Source organism: Dasypus novemcinctus, chromosome 6 (genome assembly GCF_030445035.2).
Source record: "Dasypus novemcinctus isolate mDasNov1 chromosome 6, mDasNov1.1.hap2, whole genome shotgun sequence".
In the NCBI taxonomy this organism is placed as follows: Eukaryota; Metazoa; Chordata; class Mammalia; order Cingulata; family Dasypodidae; genus Dasypus; species Dasypus novemcinctus.
Genome location: NC_080678.1, coordinates 84,018,040 through 84,037,348, shown reverse-complemented (window position 1 = coordinate 84,037,348; position 19,309 = coordinate 84,018,040). Strand labels below are relative to the sequence as shown.

General features: G+C 40.9%; 2 protein-coding genes across 7 annotated transcripts in view; one reads left to right on the top strand and one right to left on the bottom strand.

Moving 5' to 3' along the window:
- DUSP29 (dual specificity phosphatase 29) overlaps window positions 1–1,350 on the top strand; it is a 56,780-nt gene extending 55,430 nt beyond the window's left edge. Inside the window, exon 5 of the mRNA XM_004477378.2 lies at window positions 1,264–1,350. The gene's annotated coding sequence lies outside the window, so the exon portion shown is untranslated. The remainder of the gene's footprint in view (window positions 1–1,263) is intronic.
- The window catches only part of KAT6B (lysine acetyltransferase 6B), a 199,500-nt gene that overhangs the window by 9,875 nt on the left and 170,316 nt on the right, over window positions 1–19,309 (bottom strand). For all 6 annotated transcript variants that reach the window (XM_058299090.2, XM_058299092.2, XM_058299094.2 and 3 more), the window contains exons 14-16: window positions 2,124–2,355; window positions 1,253–1,412; window positions 285–656 (exon numbers count right to left, since the gene is read on the bottom strand). In XM_058299090.2, coding sequence (XP_058155073.1) covers window positions 285–656; window positions 1,253–1,412; window positions 2,124–2,355 — 764 coding nt within the window. The remainder of the gene's footprint in view (window positions 1–284; window positions 657–1,252; window positions 1,413–2,123; window positions 2,356–19,309) is intronic.

Genomic DNA, 19,309 nt, shown 5'->3' with positions numbered 1-19,309 from the left:
CCGTATTGCCTCTACTGCTGCAAACCAGCAGATGGCAGTAGCTCCTAGATTAGAAAACTGACCTGTCACCAGTTTCCTCCTTGCAGTACTAACACACCTCAAAAGATAAACACAATCTTGACTGTAAGATAAACGATTATGAGATATCATCAGTGGGACTGGATACAAATAAACTACTTCTAAGGAGCAGAGAGTGAAATAAATACTAAGAGATAGAATGTTTGCAATGACAAATAAGATTTAATTGAAACTGACTCAGACTAAAAATCCAAACAGATACATACCTTTCTCTTTATGACAACAGACTGTGGTTTAGTCAGTCTTGGGGGAGAGCTCTGAATATTTTCTTCTTCCTCCTCTTCCTCTTCCTCTTCTTCCTCCTCCTCTTCCTCCTCCTCCTCTTCCTCCTCTTCTTCCTCCTCCTCTTCCTCTTCCTCCTCCTCCTCCTCCTCCTCCTCCTCCTCTTCCTCACTGCTCTCTTTAGACAGCTCCACCAGCTGCCCTCGCTCCCCTGCCACTGGCAGGCTCTCCGGAGAATGCAAATATTTATTTTTCGATTGTACTTTTGCAGGTGATTGCCTACTGTTAGCTCTAGATGACAGGATTTCTTGTTCCTCCTTTTCCCAGCAGCTGGCTTGTTCCATTAGCCGCTCAGCCTAAGGGGGGGAGGGTGAAAATGGTGGGCCAGTGAGAGGGCAGCAACACAGCCAGAGCCTCTCATGATCAAAGGCAAAGGATCTCTAAGTCGTTTCTGATCCAGCTAGCCAGCCAAGCAGCATTCCAGCTGCATCATCTCAGAACCCTTTCGCATCAGTTAGGATAACAAATCAAAGAAGAATGAGTTTCATGGGATATTTAGCACTATTAATGATGCAGTGAATTGATTTGAGTCCTTCATCACTACATTACATGCTCACTGGCATGGAGCACTTTAAGCAAGTTCATAAACACAAAGAATCGATTGACACTGCAGCCTTGGAGCTCAGCACCAAATTTGATCTGATTACATGCTGTCTAGTAGTGAAAAATGCTGCTTTGTGATCAATGATAAATGTTTCATTTTTCATACTCAAGTCAATAAAATTATCATGTCTTACCATGCAACCTCAGTTAGGGTAAATTAGTCCCATATCATTTCACAAGCTATCTTGTACAGAACCAAGCTTTTGACAATGATGTTAATAGTTTTCTTAGCTAAAGAATGCTACAAGATTGAAGTCACAGAACTTAGGCCAATGATGCCAATCATTACCTCTTTTTCAGCTTCCCTTTCTTCTTCAGAAACGGCAGCGTTGGAAATTAAAATTGGGGTCCACCTCAGACTCTCTGGATCAAGTTCATTGGCTCGGGAACAGGTTTTCAGCTTTTCCATGTGGCCCAATATCAACTTTTCCCTTCTAATGATGACAAATCTGTAATGTGATAAGGCAGAAGAAAGTGAATCGAAGGCTGAAATTTCATTTCACCTTCACATACTGACATATGTTAGCACTAATAGTACCCAGGTTCGGAGAAATCAGAAAATAGAGCAACACTTTGAAAACGGTGTCATTTTGTGTTTTCTTTTTAGGAGAAAGGTTTTTGGGTTTTTTAAAACTTTCTCTCCCCTTCCCCACCCACCCCCGCCAGTTGTCTGTTCTCTGTGTCCATTCGCTGTGTGTTCCTCTGTGTCTGCCTGTATTCCTGTCAGTGGCACCCAGAATCTGTATCTCATTTTTGTTGATACCAGCTCTGCAGGTGTGTGGCGCCACTGGCGCCACTCCTGGGCAGGCGGTACTTTTTTCATGCTGGGTGGCTCTCCTTACAGGGAGCACTCCTTGTGCATGGGGCTCCCCTACATGGGGGACACCACTGTGTGGCACAGCACTCCCTATGCACATCAGCACTGCGCATGGGCCAGCTCCACAGGGGTCAAGGAGGCCCTGGGTTTGGACCCTAGACCTCCCATGTGGTAGGTGGACGGCCTATCCATTGAGCCAAATCCACTTCCCAGGAGAAAGGGTTTGCTAGTACCGTAAGGGAATCTCTTCTTTCCCTGAAATGTATCCACATAAGCCCCAGGTGAAACTTTCTGCTGGACGGTACCTGGGAGGCAGCAGTGTCACCCAGGGCCTGGTGCTCACCTGCCGTCTCGCTTGTCAATCATGTGGAGGTGCTGCAGTGTGGCGGCGACATCGTGTGGGCACATGCCAGTAGCTCTGCTTATTGCCTTGATGCTGACATGCCTCTCGTGGTGGTGGTAGAGATACTCTAGGATGACACTCTTCCAATAGGCCAGGTAGGAGAGCCGGCCCAGATCAGAGAGGGGCTTTTCAGGAGACCCTGCTTGGCCTTCTCTTCTAGAAAGCAAATAGCCTAGGGCAGAAAAAGCAAAAGTCCACCTCACTATTTTGTTCCGAGAACTTGAACAGGGTCACTAGAAATAATATAGGCAGCAACAAGGTAAAAACATCACATTGGAGAGAAATGCGTAACTTTTATACATGTAACCTCTTTCCAGTTACAATGATTTGATCTCCGTGAAGTTTATGCTTCTAAATCTTTTATAGTGGCACTGTAAGTCAATTCACGTAGCTAGCAGCAGCGTTCCAAACATTTACCATGACATATTTAACAAAGACTAAAAAGCTAAATTTGAAGATATTCCTTCTATAAGTCTCAACAGCCAAGTCCCCCACCAGCTTTAGATTCCTTCAAAAACGAACTGTCAGGCACTTCCTCAGAATTCCTGGCTAAGGACCACCCCAAACATTAATGGGAAAGTTGTTTTCCACAGGAAGGACCTAATGACCCTTTGACAGCTGAGTCTTAATAAAAGAGAAGGGCCTCTGTTGACTCAGATTCTATACTGCTTGTTAAATTTAACTAGCAGGCTAATCTGAAGCTTTGTTTCAGGACTCATAAATGAATGTCTTTTAAGTCAACTGCTGCAACTTATATCAGCTTTGCTAGCTCTATTTTCACTTCTTTCATGGAAATTTAAAATCCAACCCCTAGATCATTGCTCTTACAAATAAAAATTTAAAAAAAAAAAAAGCTCCTTAAATAAAACTGTTTCATATATACTCAAAAAACCCTTGAGCATGCTAAGCTTCTGAATGTGAATTCTACAGCATTACTGAGAAGGTTCTTTGGCAAAGGAACTTTAAAACGAGAAAACCTTTAAATCCACTTGAACGTAATGAATGAAAGCTGGCGGCTGTCTCGGTAATTAAGAGCCACTTATGGAGTAGAGAAGAAATGCTATAAACTAATGATGTCTACCTTGCTATAATTATCTATTTCAACAGCCCCACCTTCAAGAACTTCCTAAATTTAAACAAACATCAACCACATACAGTAGGTGGCAGCAATTACAAAATCATGTTGCTCTGTAAACCACCCAAATCTTCAGCATTCTCCTTTATCTACATTTCCAAAATGGCTGCATTCTCAAGAATTTTCTCAGTTTTGGATTTTTTTGTTGTTGTTACACGAGGAATCAATTCCTCCACTGCATTTTATTACCTCTCAAAAAACACTGCAGATAATGTGGAAATATAGAAGAAACCCGACCTGAACCACAGAGGGGTATAACCATAGCACTTTGCATTTTGATGGTTTTAATCTGAATGTCATTATGAAGAATAGGCATAAATTTAACTTCTAGGTTTTCCAGAAGTCTTTTGTCTTATTTGTCCCTTTAACGCGTGTTTAAGTGCATAGTATTTGATTGAATACAAACAAGCACCACAAAATTTTACAGTCAAACCACTGTCAACATGTCACTCGGCTACACAATGAGGCTTTCGATAGCACCGTGTCAGGAAAGCTGAGAGTGACGGCCACTGTGCTGATTCCAGCCCCCATCGTGCCCTGCCAACATGGAGAGGATCTCTCCATCACCAGCACACAAAGGGCGCCCAAACCTCAGAACACAGATAATTGGCACATCCGTCACCTGCCTCCTAAGTCCTTGGCACATGCTGAGAAATGTACTCAGTCGGCTGGAGGTCCCAGCGCTGCACTCCTGGGGGAAAGAACCACAGAACCGTGATACGGCCATGAGATCCTTCAATTAAAAGGCCCCTGCAGTAATGGTGGAATTTCCTAGGCACTCATTGGTTCTTATCTGAACCCCACAGACGGGGGCAGGCAGGATCCTCTCAGCCAGCAGAAGGATTTCTGTAAAACCAAAGTGTTCGAAGGTGGTATGTGCCTTCTCTACCTTACAGCCCCAACTGTGATGCCCCACCTGGGCCTACCTTACCAGGGAAACACTTATATATTTCTTCCTTCCCACACTCCCTACTCTGGGCTAAAGGGCAGCAGTCAGAATCCTGAAGAGAAAAAACCCAAAATCTCCAGCCTGAAATAATACAGATACTTCTTTTCAGGGCCTGAGACTAAGTGAGTAAGGCCCTGAAGCATCAGGCAACTTGGAGTCTGTGGAGAGCGAGCTTTTTAGGCATGGGCCTCTCAGCACCTGCTACTCCTGCATGATAAGTTGCTGGGACACAGCCTGTGGTCTGTGACTGCCACTGCCCCAGCAGAGTTCAGGGGCCCAAGGTGGGGAGGGGAGAGAGCAGTGGGGCAATGAGCCTGAGGAGCTGGGTGCCCTGGGTCCATCCGGCTTCCACAGCAAATGCCCCGCCCCCTGCAACACCCCACCCCCCACCCAGCAAATGCTAGCAGGCAGAACAGCTTCCAAAACCCACCAGAAGTAATACCTTCCTCTCCTGGGTGCTGGAGAGGGAAAAACTGCAAGCCAAAACTCCTACCAGAAAACACCAGGCAGGTTTTCAGGGCTGATGCGCACCACCATTTCAGACCACAACATGCCACTGCCCAGGGGGCTCGCCGCATTGCCTACGACTGGTTTTTTCTTCTCATCTCTGACTGAGAGACGCTCAAAGAACCTACACTAATGCTGAGAGCCACTGGTAAGGCCACAAAATCTCCTCCTTCGTGGTATTAAATGGAATCCAAAATGACCAAGGGTAAATTTCTGATTCCATACTAGTTAAGTGAAATCACTTATAATGTGTTACAACATAGAGTTTAGAAGAAAATCTGTGTCATGTCTACTCTACTCCATTTGTGCATGAGGTTGATGCAATATATAATTAAAATTTTACCAGCAGCAGGTACTTTCCCTCAAAAAAGCTGTAGCTGGTAGTGCTTCACTACTTTGGCCTTTGTAACATGGAATGTTTTAAATAACTTCTTGCCACCTTTTGTTTGTTTCTGTCTACCTTTTCTAGGCGCCTCCAATCATAATTCCTATAAAGCCCAATGACAGAATAATTTTTGGTAAGAACATTTATTTATTGAGTATTTAATTATAGAGATGTGGTGGTTTAAGTTATAGCTCTTAAGTTTAACTTACCAAAAAGATTCCAAATAATTGATCTAAGATGCAGGGAAATAAAAAGCACTTATCTTGGAAGCCGGTGTTATTATCCTGAAGCATCTGAAACAAGTACAATACCCCTGGTGAATAGATTCCCATGGTGCTCTACTACCTCTCCTTAACTCAGGATACTTTCAATCAGAAAACATGAACTATCCCTGGGGAAACCTGCCTGTTTCAGACTGAAAACAAAGTGATGTTTGGAAGACAAATCCCAGTAGCTGCAATATAATTAATTGCTGGTAAAAACAATTCCCTTTAAAGTTCCCGTGAGCCAGAGGTGCTGGGTGAACAGCACTTACCCATGATGGGGAGACTGGTAATTGAAAGCTGACTGGCCCATAAACCTGTCACCCATGTCAGCTATCTGATACTAGAGATAGAGAGCTGGCTCTTCTCTAATTTCACTGCAACTACTTACCCAGGGAAAGGTGAGGTCTGAGTTTCAGTGCATGGGCCACACACTTAATTTAAAAGATTTTAAAGGTTTTTGCTTAAAGGGAAACTAAGAACAATGTGATACCTATAAAAAGTAAGCACTTCTAAGCTGTACTGCAGGGAGCCCAAATTTACCTACCTCCATTAAGGCTGATCTAATTGTCATAAGAGAATCAATTCTCAAGTTAACTAGTCTTGGTCTCCTGTGGTTAAATGGTTAAATTTCTCCCAGGGGGAGAAAAAAGAGAGTTGCCTTCATGTAGACAGATCCATTAGGATAAGGAAGGAACTATCTAGACAAGGTCAAGAATTGTTTTTGCAGACCCAAATTCCCAAATCAACTTAACTCTCAGTGTAATAATTGCAAGGTTAATCTTCATTTAATATGAAACATTCCTTCCTTTAAAAACTAATAATATCTCAAGATTGTAGACAGAACCAGAACTGGAATAATATTCTCAGGCAAGGATGAGACATGGATAAGGATATATCCCACCAAGGCAGCTCACATCTCACCCTTGCACACCTCCATCTTCTACTACCTAGAACAAAACCATATGAATTCCCTCAAACACAAAAGTGTAAACTCCGGCGAGCTCCCATCTGTCTGGATTATGTAAGTTTGTGGGTCACTGGATGCTTTTAGGGCAAGATAATCTTTAAGGATTACACACCTTTCATCAGCCACCTGTTTAGCTCAGCAAACCTTGCTGAAAGGTATCAGTAGACAGCCCTGGGGCTGCAAGCCTGGGTGGGAACTTGCCACCAGGCAAGGGATTTATGGCACCTCTTGAGTGGAAGGAATCTGATGACACTACCCATGTAGCCCCTGACTGAGGACAGAGAGTCACAGGTCCACGCTCACCTGTTACTGGTTTCTGGGGTTAAGCAGCATTGTGACCAAGGAAATGAATGGCATGTTATCAGTATAAGGAGTGAAAAAGGAACTCGACAGGCTCTTTATGTCTCCTCCTTTAAATTTTGTGGTAATTTTGCAATTAGTGCAGCAGGAAGCTGAGCCTTAGCCCTCACATCGTTTAAAGAGAGTAGGATTGTTCAAAATGCCCTGTGACCTGCCTGAAATCTTACTCCTTCCCATTTTAAAAAGATAGATAACACCCTAGCAAAAATAGGAGATTTGAATTCTGCAGACATTTTCTCTTTTCAGTGATTGGTTTTGAAAAGGTGGAAGTTGAAGAAGTCTCTTTCACAGTCCTATGGGATTTCTCAGAATCCCAGTCTATTTCCTACAGACAAGCAGTTTTCCAAGGGTGGTCCTCAGGCCAGCCACAGCAGCAGTACCTGGGAACTTGTAAGAACCCCAAATTCTCAGACCCTAACACCTCTGGTGGTGGGACGCAGGGTGGCTTTGTCCTGTGCGGTCATGCCTGTGCTTCTCAGCCTTCACTGGGTTAAACAATCGCCTCCTGTTACAACTCAGATTCTGATTCAGTTGGTCTGGCGAGAGGCCTGAGATTTTTGCATTTTTAAATAGTTCCTTCCCCGTGGACCATAGTTGAATAGCAAGGGTTTCTTGTTAAATCAGTGGTTCTCAAACGTTTAAGACTCCTTTACATTTAAAAAGATTATTTAAGGTCCCAAGGAGCTTTTTTTTTAAAAAGATTTTAAAAAAATGTATTTCTCTCCCCTTTCTCCCCACCCCCATTTCTGCTCTCTGTGTCTATTCGCTGCATGTTCTTCTGTGTCCACCTGCGTTCCTGTTAGCGGCACAGGGAATCTGTGCCTCTTTTTGTTGCGTCATCTTGCTGCATCAGCTCTCCGTGTGTGCAGTGCCACTCCTGGGCATGCTGTGCCCTTTTCGCACGGGGCGGCTCTCCCTGAGGGGCATACTCCCTACGTATGGGGCTTCCCCACGTGGAGGACACTTCTGCGTGGCACGGTACTCCCTGAGCGCATCAGCAGTGCGTGTGGGCCAGCTCACCACACGGGCCAGGAGGCCTGGGGTTTGAACCCTGGAACTCCTATATGGTAGGTGGATGCTCCATCAGTTGAGACAAATCTGCCTCCCCCCAAGGAGCTTTTGTTTGTAAGAGTTATGTATCTATTGGCTTTACTGAGGAAGCTGAAAAAATAATAAGTTATTTAAAAATAATAAACCCCTTATGCTTCAATAAAATTTTTTAACCAAAAAGAACCAACACCCTACATTTTCTAAAACACAAATAAGACAGGGAGAAGAGTGGCACTGTTTCAAACTTTTGCAAATCTCTTTAATATCTGCCTTAAGGGAAGACAGCTAGATTCTCTTATCTGCTCTGGCATTCAATCTATTGTGACATGGAAGGTCATGAAACCTCTGGAAAACTCCACTGTATACTCATGAGAGTATGAGAGTGAAAAGGACAAATTAATACCTTACTATTATTTTCAAAAGAGTTTTTACCCTGTGGACTCTCTGAAAGGGTCTCGGGTATTCCCAGGGCCCCTGGACCAAACTTTGAGAGGCACTATAGACTGGTTAAGAGCATGGGATTCAGATTTAGACTGTCTGGAATGGAAACCACATGCCAGCTATATGACCTCGGGCAATGTATTTAACCTTGCTGGGCTTCAGCTCTCTCATCCATAAAATGGGGATAATAACCATACTTATATCTCAGGTTGTCTTAAGAATTAGCTCATTTGCTAATACAAAGTTTATGTGGAATTATGACTCTATGTAAGTATCAGTTATGATTATTATTTAAGATATTCAATGAATGAAATCTCAAGGTGATCATTTGAGTGAGGAAATACCCTTACGTATTTCTGTCCAATAAAATTTGGACAGAAGGAAGGAGACAGACTGCTCTACAGAATCAGATTGAGAATGAAAATCATTTCATTGCCTCAGAATGAAGTTCTCCCTCAATCTTCCTCCCACCCCCCAGCCCCGCCACTCAAATTTAAATTTTATTAAAGAAAGAGGCCATCAAAAAAACTTTCCGCTTCAGGAATGGTCTCAAGAAACTGGAGACTCAAGGTTTCCAGTAAGCACAGTTCTGTGGCCGCCAAATTCTCTTTGGCCTTTACGTCTTTAACCTCAAGGACATCCCTCAGCAAACAGCAAGCCCCTCACAGCACAAAAAACAATGGCCAAAAACAACAAAAAACAAAACAATGGCCACTTAAGGGCTTCAGCAGAACCCAAATGTTCTAGAACCAAGGGTGTCCCTGAGGAAATGTCCTAGGCCAGGAAGCCTGGCTGCCCTGGTCACAGAGCAGTCTGTTTCTCTAGCCCCTCTCTTAGATCTCTCTTCTCAAAGGCCCCACAAGTTCCTCAGCAGACCTCCAGTGCTCAGCTTTTCCTCAATTAAATGGAGAGGCACTGGAATTTATTATTACTGAACACCCCCATGCCCACTCGGGAGAGGAATGGTGGCCTTCGTTTGCCCCTGTGGAAGATGTACGTTAAGGCCACGACTCCCTGCAGCTTGTAGATGAGCTACAGACCAGGCCAGGATTTACCAGATGTGCTCCACGTTCTGTGGGTGGGTGTGGATTCCCTTGAGTGATCGTTCTGTGTGTCAGTTACCCAGGGAAAAGTGTGCTCGGATAGAAAACGAACTCACAAATAGGGCAGCAAGCAGGCAGAAAAAGGGACTCCCTTCCCTCTGCAGTGCCCGTGTACTGAGGAAGGCAAATATTCTGAATGTGTTCCAGAGTTGGCAGTGGCAAGAACAGGATGAGGGCGAGACACAGGCCCCTGTGGTAACTGAGATGGATCCATGGTATTTTTATAACTGATCATCTAATTCAGTAAGAATGTCTCTGTTTATTTCTCTTCTGTCTATCCTCTCTAGCCTAGCCCAGTGGTTCTCATCACTGGCTGCATATCAGAATCACTTAGGGGTATGTAAGTATGTATGTATGTAATTTGAGGCACCAGGGGCAGGGGATTGAACCCAGGGCCTCGTAAATGGGAAGCCCAGTACTCAAAACACTGAGCCACATAGGCCTCCCTAAGTTGAGTTGGTTTGTCCATTTGTTTTGCTTGTTGTTTGTTTTTGTCTTTTCAGGAGGCATCTGGAATTGAACCTAGAACTTCCCCTGTGGGAAGTGGGTGCTCAACCGTTTGAGCCATACTCCCCGCTTAGGGGCTTTTAACAACTACTGATACCTATATCCCACACAGCTTCAACTGTTCCCTGTCTCAGATGTATTATGATTTATATTAAGGAAAGGAAGGGCCTTGTGGACTATGCTTGGGTCAGTATATTAATAGCAGTGCAGCACCAATCCCATTTCTCCATTTCTGCCACCCCAAAGGCTGTAGTGATAGCAGTCGCACCTAATGAGAGGTCCAAGCAGAAGGTAAAGTTTGGGGGAAATGGAGCACCTAAAAAGAGTTGAGGCTAGGAAGGAGGACACTCACTTGGTAAAGTGAGCTCTGCGATATACTTCACAGAAATTACATTTCTTTAAATATTCACCTGAGGAATACTGTTTGTATATGTCATGCCAGGACAACTAAGGTCCTGGCACGGTACATTACTGGAATGTAATTTTTCTTTTAAGAAGATGACCAACCATGGATATAGATTCAGTCCTTGAATTTCCTTGTTAGGACAATGAGATGCCCACGACACAGGGATGGATTTGAAAGATGAACCAATTTGTATAAAACAGTCATGGAATGAGAGATCTTATATTGTCAATATTACTTATTCCCTAACTAAAATCATTTGGGGAAAGCAAGAATTTAAAAAGCTTTTTACTTAAAAATATTTGGTAAGTAACCAAATTCTTCATAAAGCCCATTACCTATCACAAACCTAAATAAAGCTCTGCTTTGTCATTCAGAGATACTTCTGGTTATGTTAATGGCAAAGAACAGCCGCCATGGCCTTTGACATGACAGAAACTAACAAAAGACAAAATTAAAAAAAAAAAAAAATTTTTATACAGTTTAAAGAATTTATAAATTCTAGAAAGTTTTAGGAAAAAAACAAATATATATGTGTGTATATATATATAAAGATGGAGTAATTTGGCATTTTAAAATTATTTCTTTTCTTTAAATAGGCCAAAGTCCACGTTAGAGATTGAATCTGAAAAATGATTTCAGGAAGTAATTTAATTCTGTAGTGTATAAGTGCAAAAAAGCATCTTAAGTATCTGCCCTTTGGGCTGCTATTCAAGTTGGAACCTGGATAAAGTTTCACATCTAAGTTAAAAAAATCTTGATAACAAAAATTTACCATCATAAAGGTAAAAGATTTTAAAGTCGGCTTTAAAAACAAACACACTTCAAATAAAACATCCACCCCAAGCAAATAACTGCATAGATTTGTAATGATTCACCTGTGTGCCCATTATCTTGATGCTAAAAAATTGCAATTTAACTTTTCTTTTAATAAATTACTAAAAACAAAAGCTGGGGTATCTTTGCCCACTTTTATAGTACGAGGTTAGGGGGGGAAGAGCTGAAAAAGTTCATTCTAATAGCCAGTCACAGGTGGGGGGGGCGGGCAGGTACAATCAGGGTGGACACTGCCTCTGATTTGAGAACCAGGCTTTGGGAGACATGACAGACAAGCAACTTGCCTTTCCATTTGTTATCCCACAACCCCCCTAAAATGCCAGCTGTAATTTCAAAAATAGGACAAAGTTATGTTTTAATTCCAATTTTGGGTGACGAGTTTTCACACAGCAAACACAAATACACAGCAAGGCTGAAGAGAGAAGAAGAAGAAAGTGGAAACAAAATCTCTCTAAAATTTTTCTTTGTTTTCAAACAAAGTACAGTTCAAAAGAGAATTTGTCAATCCTTGAAATAACTTCCTAAAATCAAAGCCCAGCCCTTCATCCTATCTTACTGACCATCCCTGGCTAGAAACGTGGGCTCTAAGGCAGGGATACTATCTCCAATTGTCCCCAGGCTAGCTAGACAAATGGTCCTACTCCCCTGGTCCACAGAAATGGAAACTTCTCTTTTCACTTCTTATTCATCTCCCATTTACTTCCGTGCCAGGTTTGAGCTAGAAAGCCTGTGGTGAAGAATGGTTGTGTCCTACAAGGCTCCTGAAGAGCCCGTTTTGACAGATGTGGAGCACATGTGCACTGGGGGGTGGGGAGCCGGGGGGATGGGGAGTTCAATTAAGTGACAGTGTATTTGGTGCCATGCAGGCATCCAGCCTTTAATCTTAAAGGAACTTTAAAGCCCAAATTGGCTGGGGTTAGATGACAGCTTTTGGAAAAACAAAAACACCTGTAATATAGCCCTAATGTAGCAGGTATATGATACCTGTAGCAGGTCTAGGATATTTCTCTCTAAAGCTCTCTGAATGAGCCACCACTGTCCACTGTTTAAGATCAGCAGTAGACTTGAGACTTAGTCACTATAATAGTATTAACACAGTTTTAGCAACAATATATTAATCTTATCCCTATTGAGTCTTTCTGCTGTATGATCACTGTTAATCAAAGAATCCCCTTCAATTTTCAAAGGATTGGAAGGAGTTAGTAGTGTGATCAATAGTGCCTATTGTGTAGTAGGTGCTTCTTGGATTCCAAATGTAATAAAGAAAAAAAAAAGCCCTGGGAATTAAATTTGTTTGCTAGTATGCAGCTTCTGAACACAAGAATCACAAAATACATAAACAACAGGAACTCAAATGGACATGGTAACAGCTAAAGTTCATTCTCTCTTAAAAAATCAATTCAATATGCTACATTGCAATGAATCAATCACTGCAATCATCATTTACAAATCAAAATACAACATGGATACTCATGGGGAAATACATACCTAGGTGTGCGTGTATGATGGACAACTAAATGAAACTATAAATGATGTAACTATCTCTCATAATTATCCTGCTTGAGAACTGAAACAAATTTACTGTTTAATTTTGCAGGAGAATGAAGATAGAGTTACAGAATGGCTGGCTTTCTAGTTGGTTTTGACCCTCAACAGCTATTTAATTATGTGTGATCAGGTCAAAGAAAGTTTGTGCTTAACTGAGGAAAAATTGACAGGGAAGTATTTCAAAGTAATCCTCTGAAAAGCTCCAGATTATTAATGAAACAGGGTGATTTCTCTTCCTTTTCAAGAAAGATTTATCTAAATTATTTGGTAAAATAAACAACGTTTGAAACAAATTCACAGGTTTCAATCATTTTATTTCCTCTCTAATAACATTCATCATGGTTTGCAATTTTAACTGGATGCAACCAAAAGTTGCAGGGGTGAAGGCTGTCAGAATTCTTAGAGGCATCTTATGTTTTGGTAGGAAAAGGTCTCATTAGCTTCCCAAAATTCATGGGGAAAAGCTCAAACACTGTGCAAACCACAGGGCAGGACTTCTAATCTAGGAACAGAGAATTAGCTTAAGAAGGAAAATGCCTGCTTTTGCAAAAAAATAACCAGGAGAACCTAGTTTCGGCACATTTAAACATTCTAAACTTTTTCTCTTTAAAAAAAATCTAACTTTTAATGTATTTTTCTCTTCTGTAAGCACTCTTTCTAGTGCCTCAAGATCTGTCCCATATTTCAGAACCGCTTTAATAGTATTCTGAGAGGAAGGAAGGGCAATTTCCTACACACATTTACAATGCCTACTAGCACTGCTTTCCCTCATTTTGGAGCAAAGCAAAGGGAAGTGAGAGGCAGGGAGTGGAGGGGGGCGGAGGGGAGGGGAGGGGAGAAAAAGAAAAAGGAAAACAGAAAATGAGCGCCTAAGTTCCAATGCTATATAGTGTCTCTTCCTTTATTTTTCTGGCCTCTACATGATATATTATCTCTTCTTCGCACCCCTATTCCTTGCCTGTGTCCTCTGTTCTGTCAACACACAACCCTTTAATGATGCCCCTTTAGGTTTAAGAATGGAGGCATAATTTAGAGATTGCTGTTTTCTGTCAACACTGAGAGTATATGACACTAGTAAATTTCAGGATATTTCCTTCACAAAAAAATCTGCAAAGGCCAGTACACCAGATAACTGTGGACTCTCACATTTTGGTCTTAAAGCAGTGACAGTGAGACACTCATCTCTCTTTTTAAAACATCAAGAATACAATGCCACCAATAAATCAAAAAGTTTTCCAGTTCTAAGAGTCACAAAAGCCCACACTCTAAGGCAGATACCATAGGCCATAACTTTCCCATTTTAAGAGGATCACTTACTTTAAAAACATAAAATAGACATAAAAAACTACACAACTATATCTATTCCTAGATATAGAAAAGGATACAAAACAAATGTATAGCTTAATGAATTTATTATAAGGCAACCACCCTTGTAACTACCATCCAGGGTCAAAAAATAGTTTGCCAGCTACCCTGGAAAACCCTTCACTTATCCCATCCCAATCACTCCTCCTTTCCAAAACACTGCCCCATAAATAACCACTAGCCTGCCTTTTACAGTGACCCCTTGTGTTTCTTCATACTTTTATCACCAAACCATCCCAGGTACTAGGAGAGCGTATATTAAAAAAAAAAAAGTTGATAACTCTTTATTTTTTAAAAAGATTTTAACCCCCCCCCCCCCCCCCGTTGTCTGCTTTCTGTGTCCATTCGCTGTGTTATATCTCTTTTATCTGTGGGTTCTGCCTTCCTCCCTTTCTTTTCCTTACAATGTATCTGTTGAAGAACAGGGCCATCTGCACTGCAGAATCCCCCCCTCCCCCGCCCCGCCCCCGTTTTGGCTTTTGCTGACTGCATATTCAAAATGTGGTTCAGTAGGTTTTTCTTTCCTCTGTATGACGTGAAAATTGGCAGCTGGATCCAGAGGCTTGATCAGTCTTGGGTTTGACCCCATTGGCAGGTCTACAGGTAGAGGTATATTCCTTGTTCTTCAGAAGGCACATAATTTCTGATTATCCCTCTTTTTTTTTTGTTTGTAGCTGTTGTTGCTCAATGTCCAGATTCATTCATTCATAAGGGGTAGGGTTTGCGAAAATGGTGATGTTTTAATTCTGTCATTTTATTTTCATTCATTAACTGAAATGTTTTTACAAACTGATGCTTCCCCTCATTTACTATTTGGTTACTTAGTGGTATAGTTCTTATAGGAAAGGCAGGATAAATGCTTTATAGTTACCCAATTTTAATACTGTGAGCTTTAATTTTTATTATTTAAATTAGTTTTTAAAATATCATTGTGAACTTGTATCTAAATATTTAATGTGTTTCAATGATTGCAATTGTTAATATTTATTGCCAAAAGAGTACCTCTTCTTGTTGAATCCTGAGCCCTTTTGACATGATCCTAACCGACTTTGCTTCCTTGCCATCTAATATGACAAGAAGGAATGCTCTTCTTATACAGAAAGCATGCTTCCATTTCATTTCAAATGATGACTCCAAATGATGACATCCCAAGAAAAGGATATGTAAATCTATTGCATAAAGTGAGGTCCACCTGTATTACATTTTCTCAGGATTTAAGCTTTATTTTTTTCAGTATCTTCTGCTATGCAATGACATTGCATATTATTTTTCAATGAGAACAAATGGTTATATATACAACTGAATTACTTTTAAAATCCACTCAACTATTTTTAAACACTATAAACATCAACTTAAAACAATTCTGTTAAAAAAGAGTTTCTTTATGATGCTAATCCAAAGCAGGACCTGATATAAATAATTAGAAAACAAAGGCTTTATACTTATAAACATGAAAATGTAGCACAGATATTAGAGTAAAATCATGTTAACCACAAATCTATGGGGAGGGGAAAAAAATCAGATTCTTAACTAATATTTTCCTAACAGAATTCTAAACAAGTTGCAGAAAATCTTTTACTTTACCCCAAATTGAACTGGCATTAAAAAAAAAAAATTAAACTATCTCACAAGCAGCTGAAATCATAAGTTCCATGGTAACAAATATCATAAGAGGGGCTTGGCAAACTCTTTATCTTAAAATGTTCTATTTCAAGCATAATGTCTCTACTACAAGCTGGAAAATGTGTTCAGGGCAACAGTTCCCTTGAAACAAAAAACAGGTATAGCACTAACTTCAACGAAGAGGAACAAATCTTTCTTGGTCTTGTTTTAACAATGGACAAATGCATCCCTTGCAGATATCTTAACTGGGAAAATGGAAAGAAGAGTTGGAAGCCTTGCTTCCTCGGCAATGCCAGAACTTTGTATCTTGACTCCTATACCTGGGATTGAGCAGTGAGTTCTCTTTGTGCCTGGCCCCTCCACCACTCCACAGGCAACACCTGGGCCATTCCTCCCATGTCCTCATCACCAGGGCTGTCCCTGGTGAATCTATACAAAATATGTTTGCTGAAGCAAGTTACAGAGGGATAAATAAGTGAAAACAACTGAACACTGAGAAGATCTGAGCATCCATTGTGCCATTAGCTAGCTGGGTGAATCTGGTACATTTTGTCATGGATACAATGAAGAAGTTTGACTAGACTTGGGATTTATTTATTCATCCGCCCCCCTCAAAAAAAATGTTTATTGTGCACTCACTAGGTGCCAGCCACTGTGCTGGTGGCTTGGGGGTCAGTGGTGAATAAGTCCCAGCCCTCATGATGAACTGGGCATTGCTAAGGTTCCATTTATCACTGAAGATCAGGTATTTCTGATATTAATTACCTAAATGAACTTCTCCCAGCAAAGCGGGTTTCCAAATGACTCACTGCAAATGCCAAGTCAATGTTAAAAATTCAAACAGATAAAAGATTTGTATAAAAAAAAAATCCACCTGAATGCCAAAACTTGAAAAAATTGTGAGCTATGTAAGGCAAAATAGTAGCTTTCAGAAAAAATAAGGGAGACTGTAGACCTTATGTTTCATATTTACAATGTTTTCAGTGAAGCAATGAATACAAACTATTCTATAAGAGCTATTTATTTGCTGTTATTTAATTTAAAAAAAAGACACATAAATAACTCAGCAGCACTTCCTCATGCAACTCCATTCAATGTATTCAGTAACACTCAACCTCTAAATAAATCACTGAGAGCTCAATTTTCAAACTTGATGTTATCTTTAGCATATTAAAACATATTGTACTTCAGCCCAATGTAATAAAACAGTAATGACAAAGGCTTTTAGTGCAACATATGATGAGAAAATAAGGAAAAATAGCCATCTTCCTTATTATATTACAGACTAAAATCCTATTAAAATTTATGTCATCATTACACATGATTACATAGGTCAAAACACATCTTCCAAAACCCAGCCAAGGCCTGGGGGTACAGCTGCTGTTCCTATCTTCCAACAGTGTCATGGCACAGGGGCACAGGGTTCCCTTTCTTAGAAAAGCCTATGAAGGATGCTGGCACCATTTCGAAAGCATAACTTTATGATTCTTTAATGATTGCCTTGACTGTGCTCACCACCCATGGAGGGAAGCTGCTGGAAAAGCCAGGCAAACCTTTCTTGATAGCTTCTTAAAACTAAATTTCCTTCCATGGAAACTAGAGTTTCCTTCCAAAATAAATCTATCCAGGAAAAATTATCTAATAAAAGGAAAATAAGGGAAAGATAAGTATCTGTCAAACCAAATGAAATGTTAGTTATGCCACAGCTCTCCCTTCTCTGGCCAAGGTTTACAGTAGAAAATAACAATCTTTTGCCTGTTGCAACTTAAATGATCTGAAGATAGAGTCTGCACTTGTGCAGAAGAGCCCAAAGCAGGAGTACCAAGAACAAACATACTAGTTCTCAAAGGAAGATAGGGTATACCTGACATCATTTGATTGTGTTCTAATGAAATAAAATTCTTCTTCCAAAAAATCACACGTAAGAAGAAAAAGCACATTAAGAAAGTTCTTCCCATGGTAATGCACTCCACATTTGTTCAACAACTAATAAAGATCTACCTATTGCCTAACCCTTTCAGGATCTGGGAATATAGTAGGGAACAAGACAGAATGACACCCCTGCCCTCATGGAACTTACTTCTGATGAAGAACACACCTTTGATGCTTGACTTGTGGGGGTTCCTAAATGAGGAAAGTGAAATATTTACCCACAGCCTAACAAGGAGAGAGTTTATGCCCCAAGTGAGTGCTTCATGACCTGTACCTCATCATGGATATGAAAAAATTAATTTCTCACTGGGGTAAAAGGATGAGATGGCTCAGGGTGAGGTGACAGGCATAGGAATTCTGGCCAACCTGCGCTGGAGGAGTAACATCTCTGCCTACTGGTACCCATTCTTGGGCCACCCATTCTCAGGCCATTCGCTGGGAAGTGCAGCCCTAAGTCAATACAACAGCACAGTGATACCCAGAGACCATTGGAGGGTAAGTGTAGTATATCACCAGGGCCTGGCAGGCCTGGGACTCAGCTCCTGAAGAGAATCTGTATTCCCCGATATTTTATCTGACATGCCGTCTAAGAGAGCTAGTGACTCTTGTATAGTCCTGGTTCCCTAGAGCTTACCAATAGGTAAAACATGGCTTCCTGGAACCCAACGAACCAGATTCTAAAATTCTAACTCCTAATCTCATATAGGAGATTGGCAATTCAGTATTAAATTTTTTTTCCCAAAAATGTAGGATAAAACCATTCCAAATCTCTGCTTAAAAAGGCCTATTAAGTTTTACTTAAATTGTATTTTGGAAAGTCTGTAAGTAGAAGCTCTTTTAAACAAAGCAGTCTATTGAAGGCGGATTGTCAAATCTGCCAGTTTGCAAACTGAACTACTACACAATGTATTCCTGTATTTAGATACCATGTAACACAAATACTTAAGCCAGTAGCTAGAATCTAAGATATGAGGGAAGCAGCAGCTTTCTCATTGAGATGGGACATGATTTGTCTCCTGACATCACACCCTTCTAGGTGGAAGGGAAATAGGTGGCTTTCTTTCTAATTCTACTTTATGGACTAAAATGGACAGAGAAGTAGGAAGCAGGAAACCTGAGAGTAAATGCGTTTCTCTTCCTATGTGGTGCTTCCTCAAGAAATCAACCCAGAGCTATAAAAAGGCTAAAGACAAGCTTGGAATCATTATTCCAGGCGGTTGTGGGACCTGAGAAAAGTAGCAAGAGATCCGGGATAAGAATAAGGAGGGGAAAAGAAAGAAGGCAGGGAAAAGAAAGAAGGCAGGGAAAATCGCACCAGTTAATACTCAGTGAGAAGGACTAATGTATAAAATTGTACCTGGAAGTATGTGTCCTTAAAAGTTTATTGCATTTCCTATTTTTCTTATTCCAGTTGTGATAGTGTCATTTTTTAGAAAAGGAAACAAGTAGAAGAACACTGCTAACCATACATGAACCAAGTTCGTAACTTGTAGGCATAAAACCGGGTCATGTGCCACCATCTTCTGGCAGCACATACTAATTACACATTCAGTTTTAAAGTAGTATACAGACCTCACATAAGCCAAGACCAAAGCCTTCAATATATATGATCACAGAAAAGGTCAGCAAAGGGGATTTCCTGGAGTGCATAATCCATTCAATTACTCCTTCCTCTAGTTGCAGTCCTGTTCCATAAAGGACAACACTGACATACTGTGCAATATTTTAATAATGAATAAATAAAGACA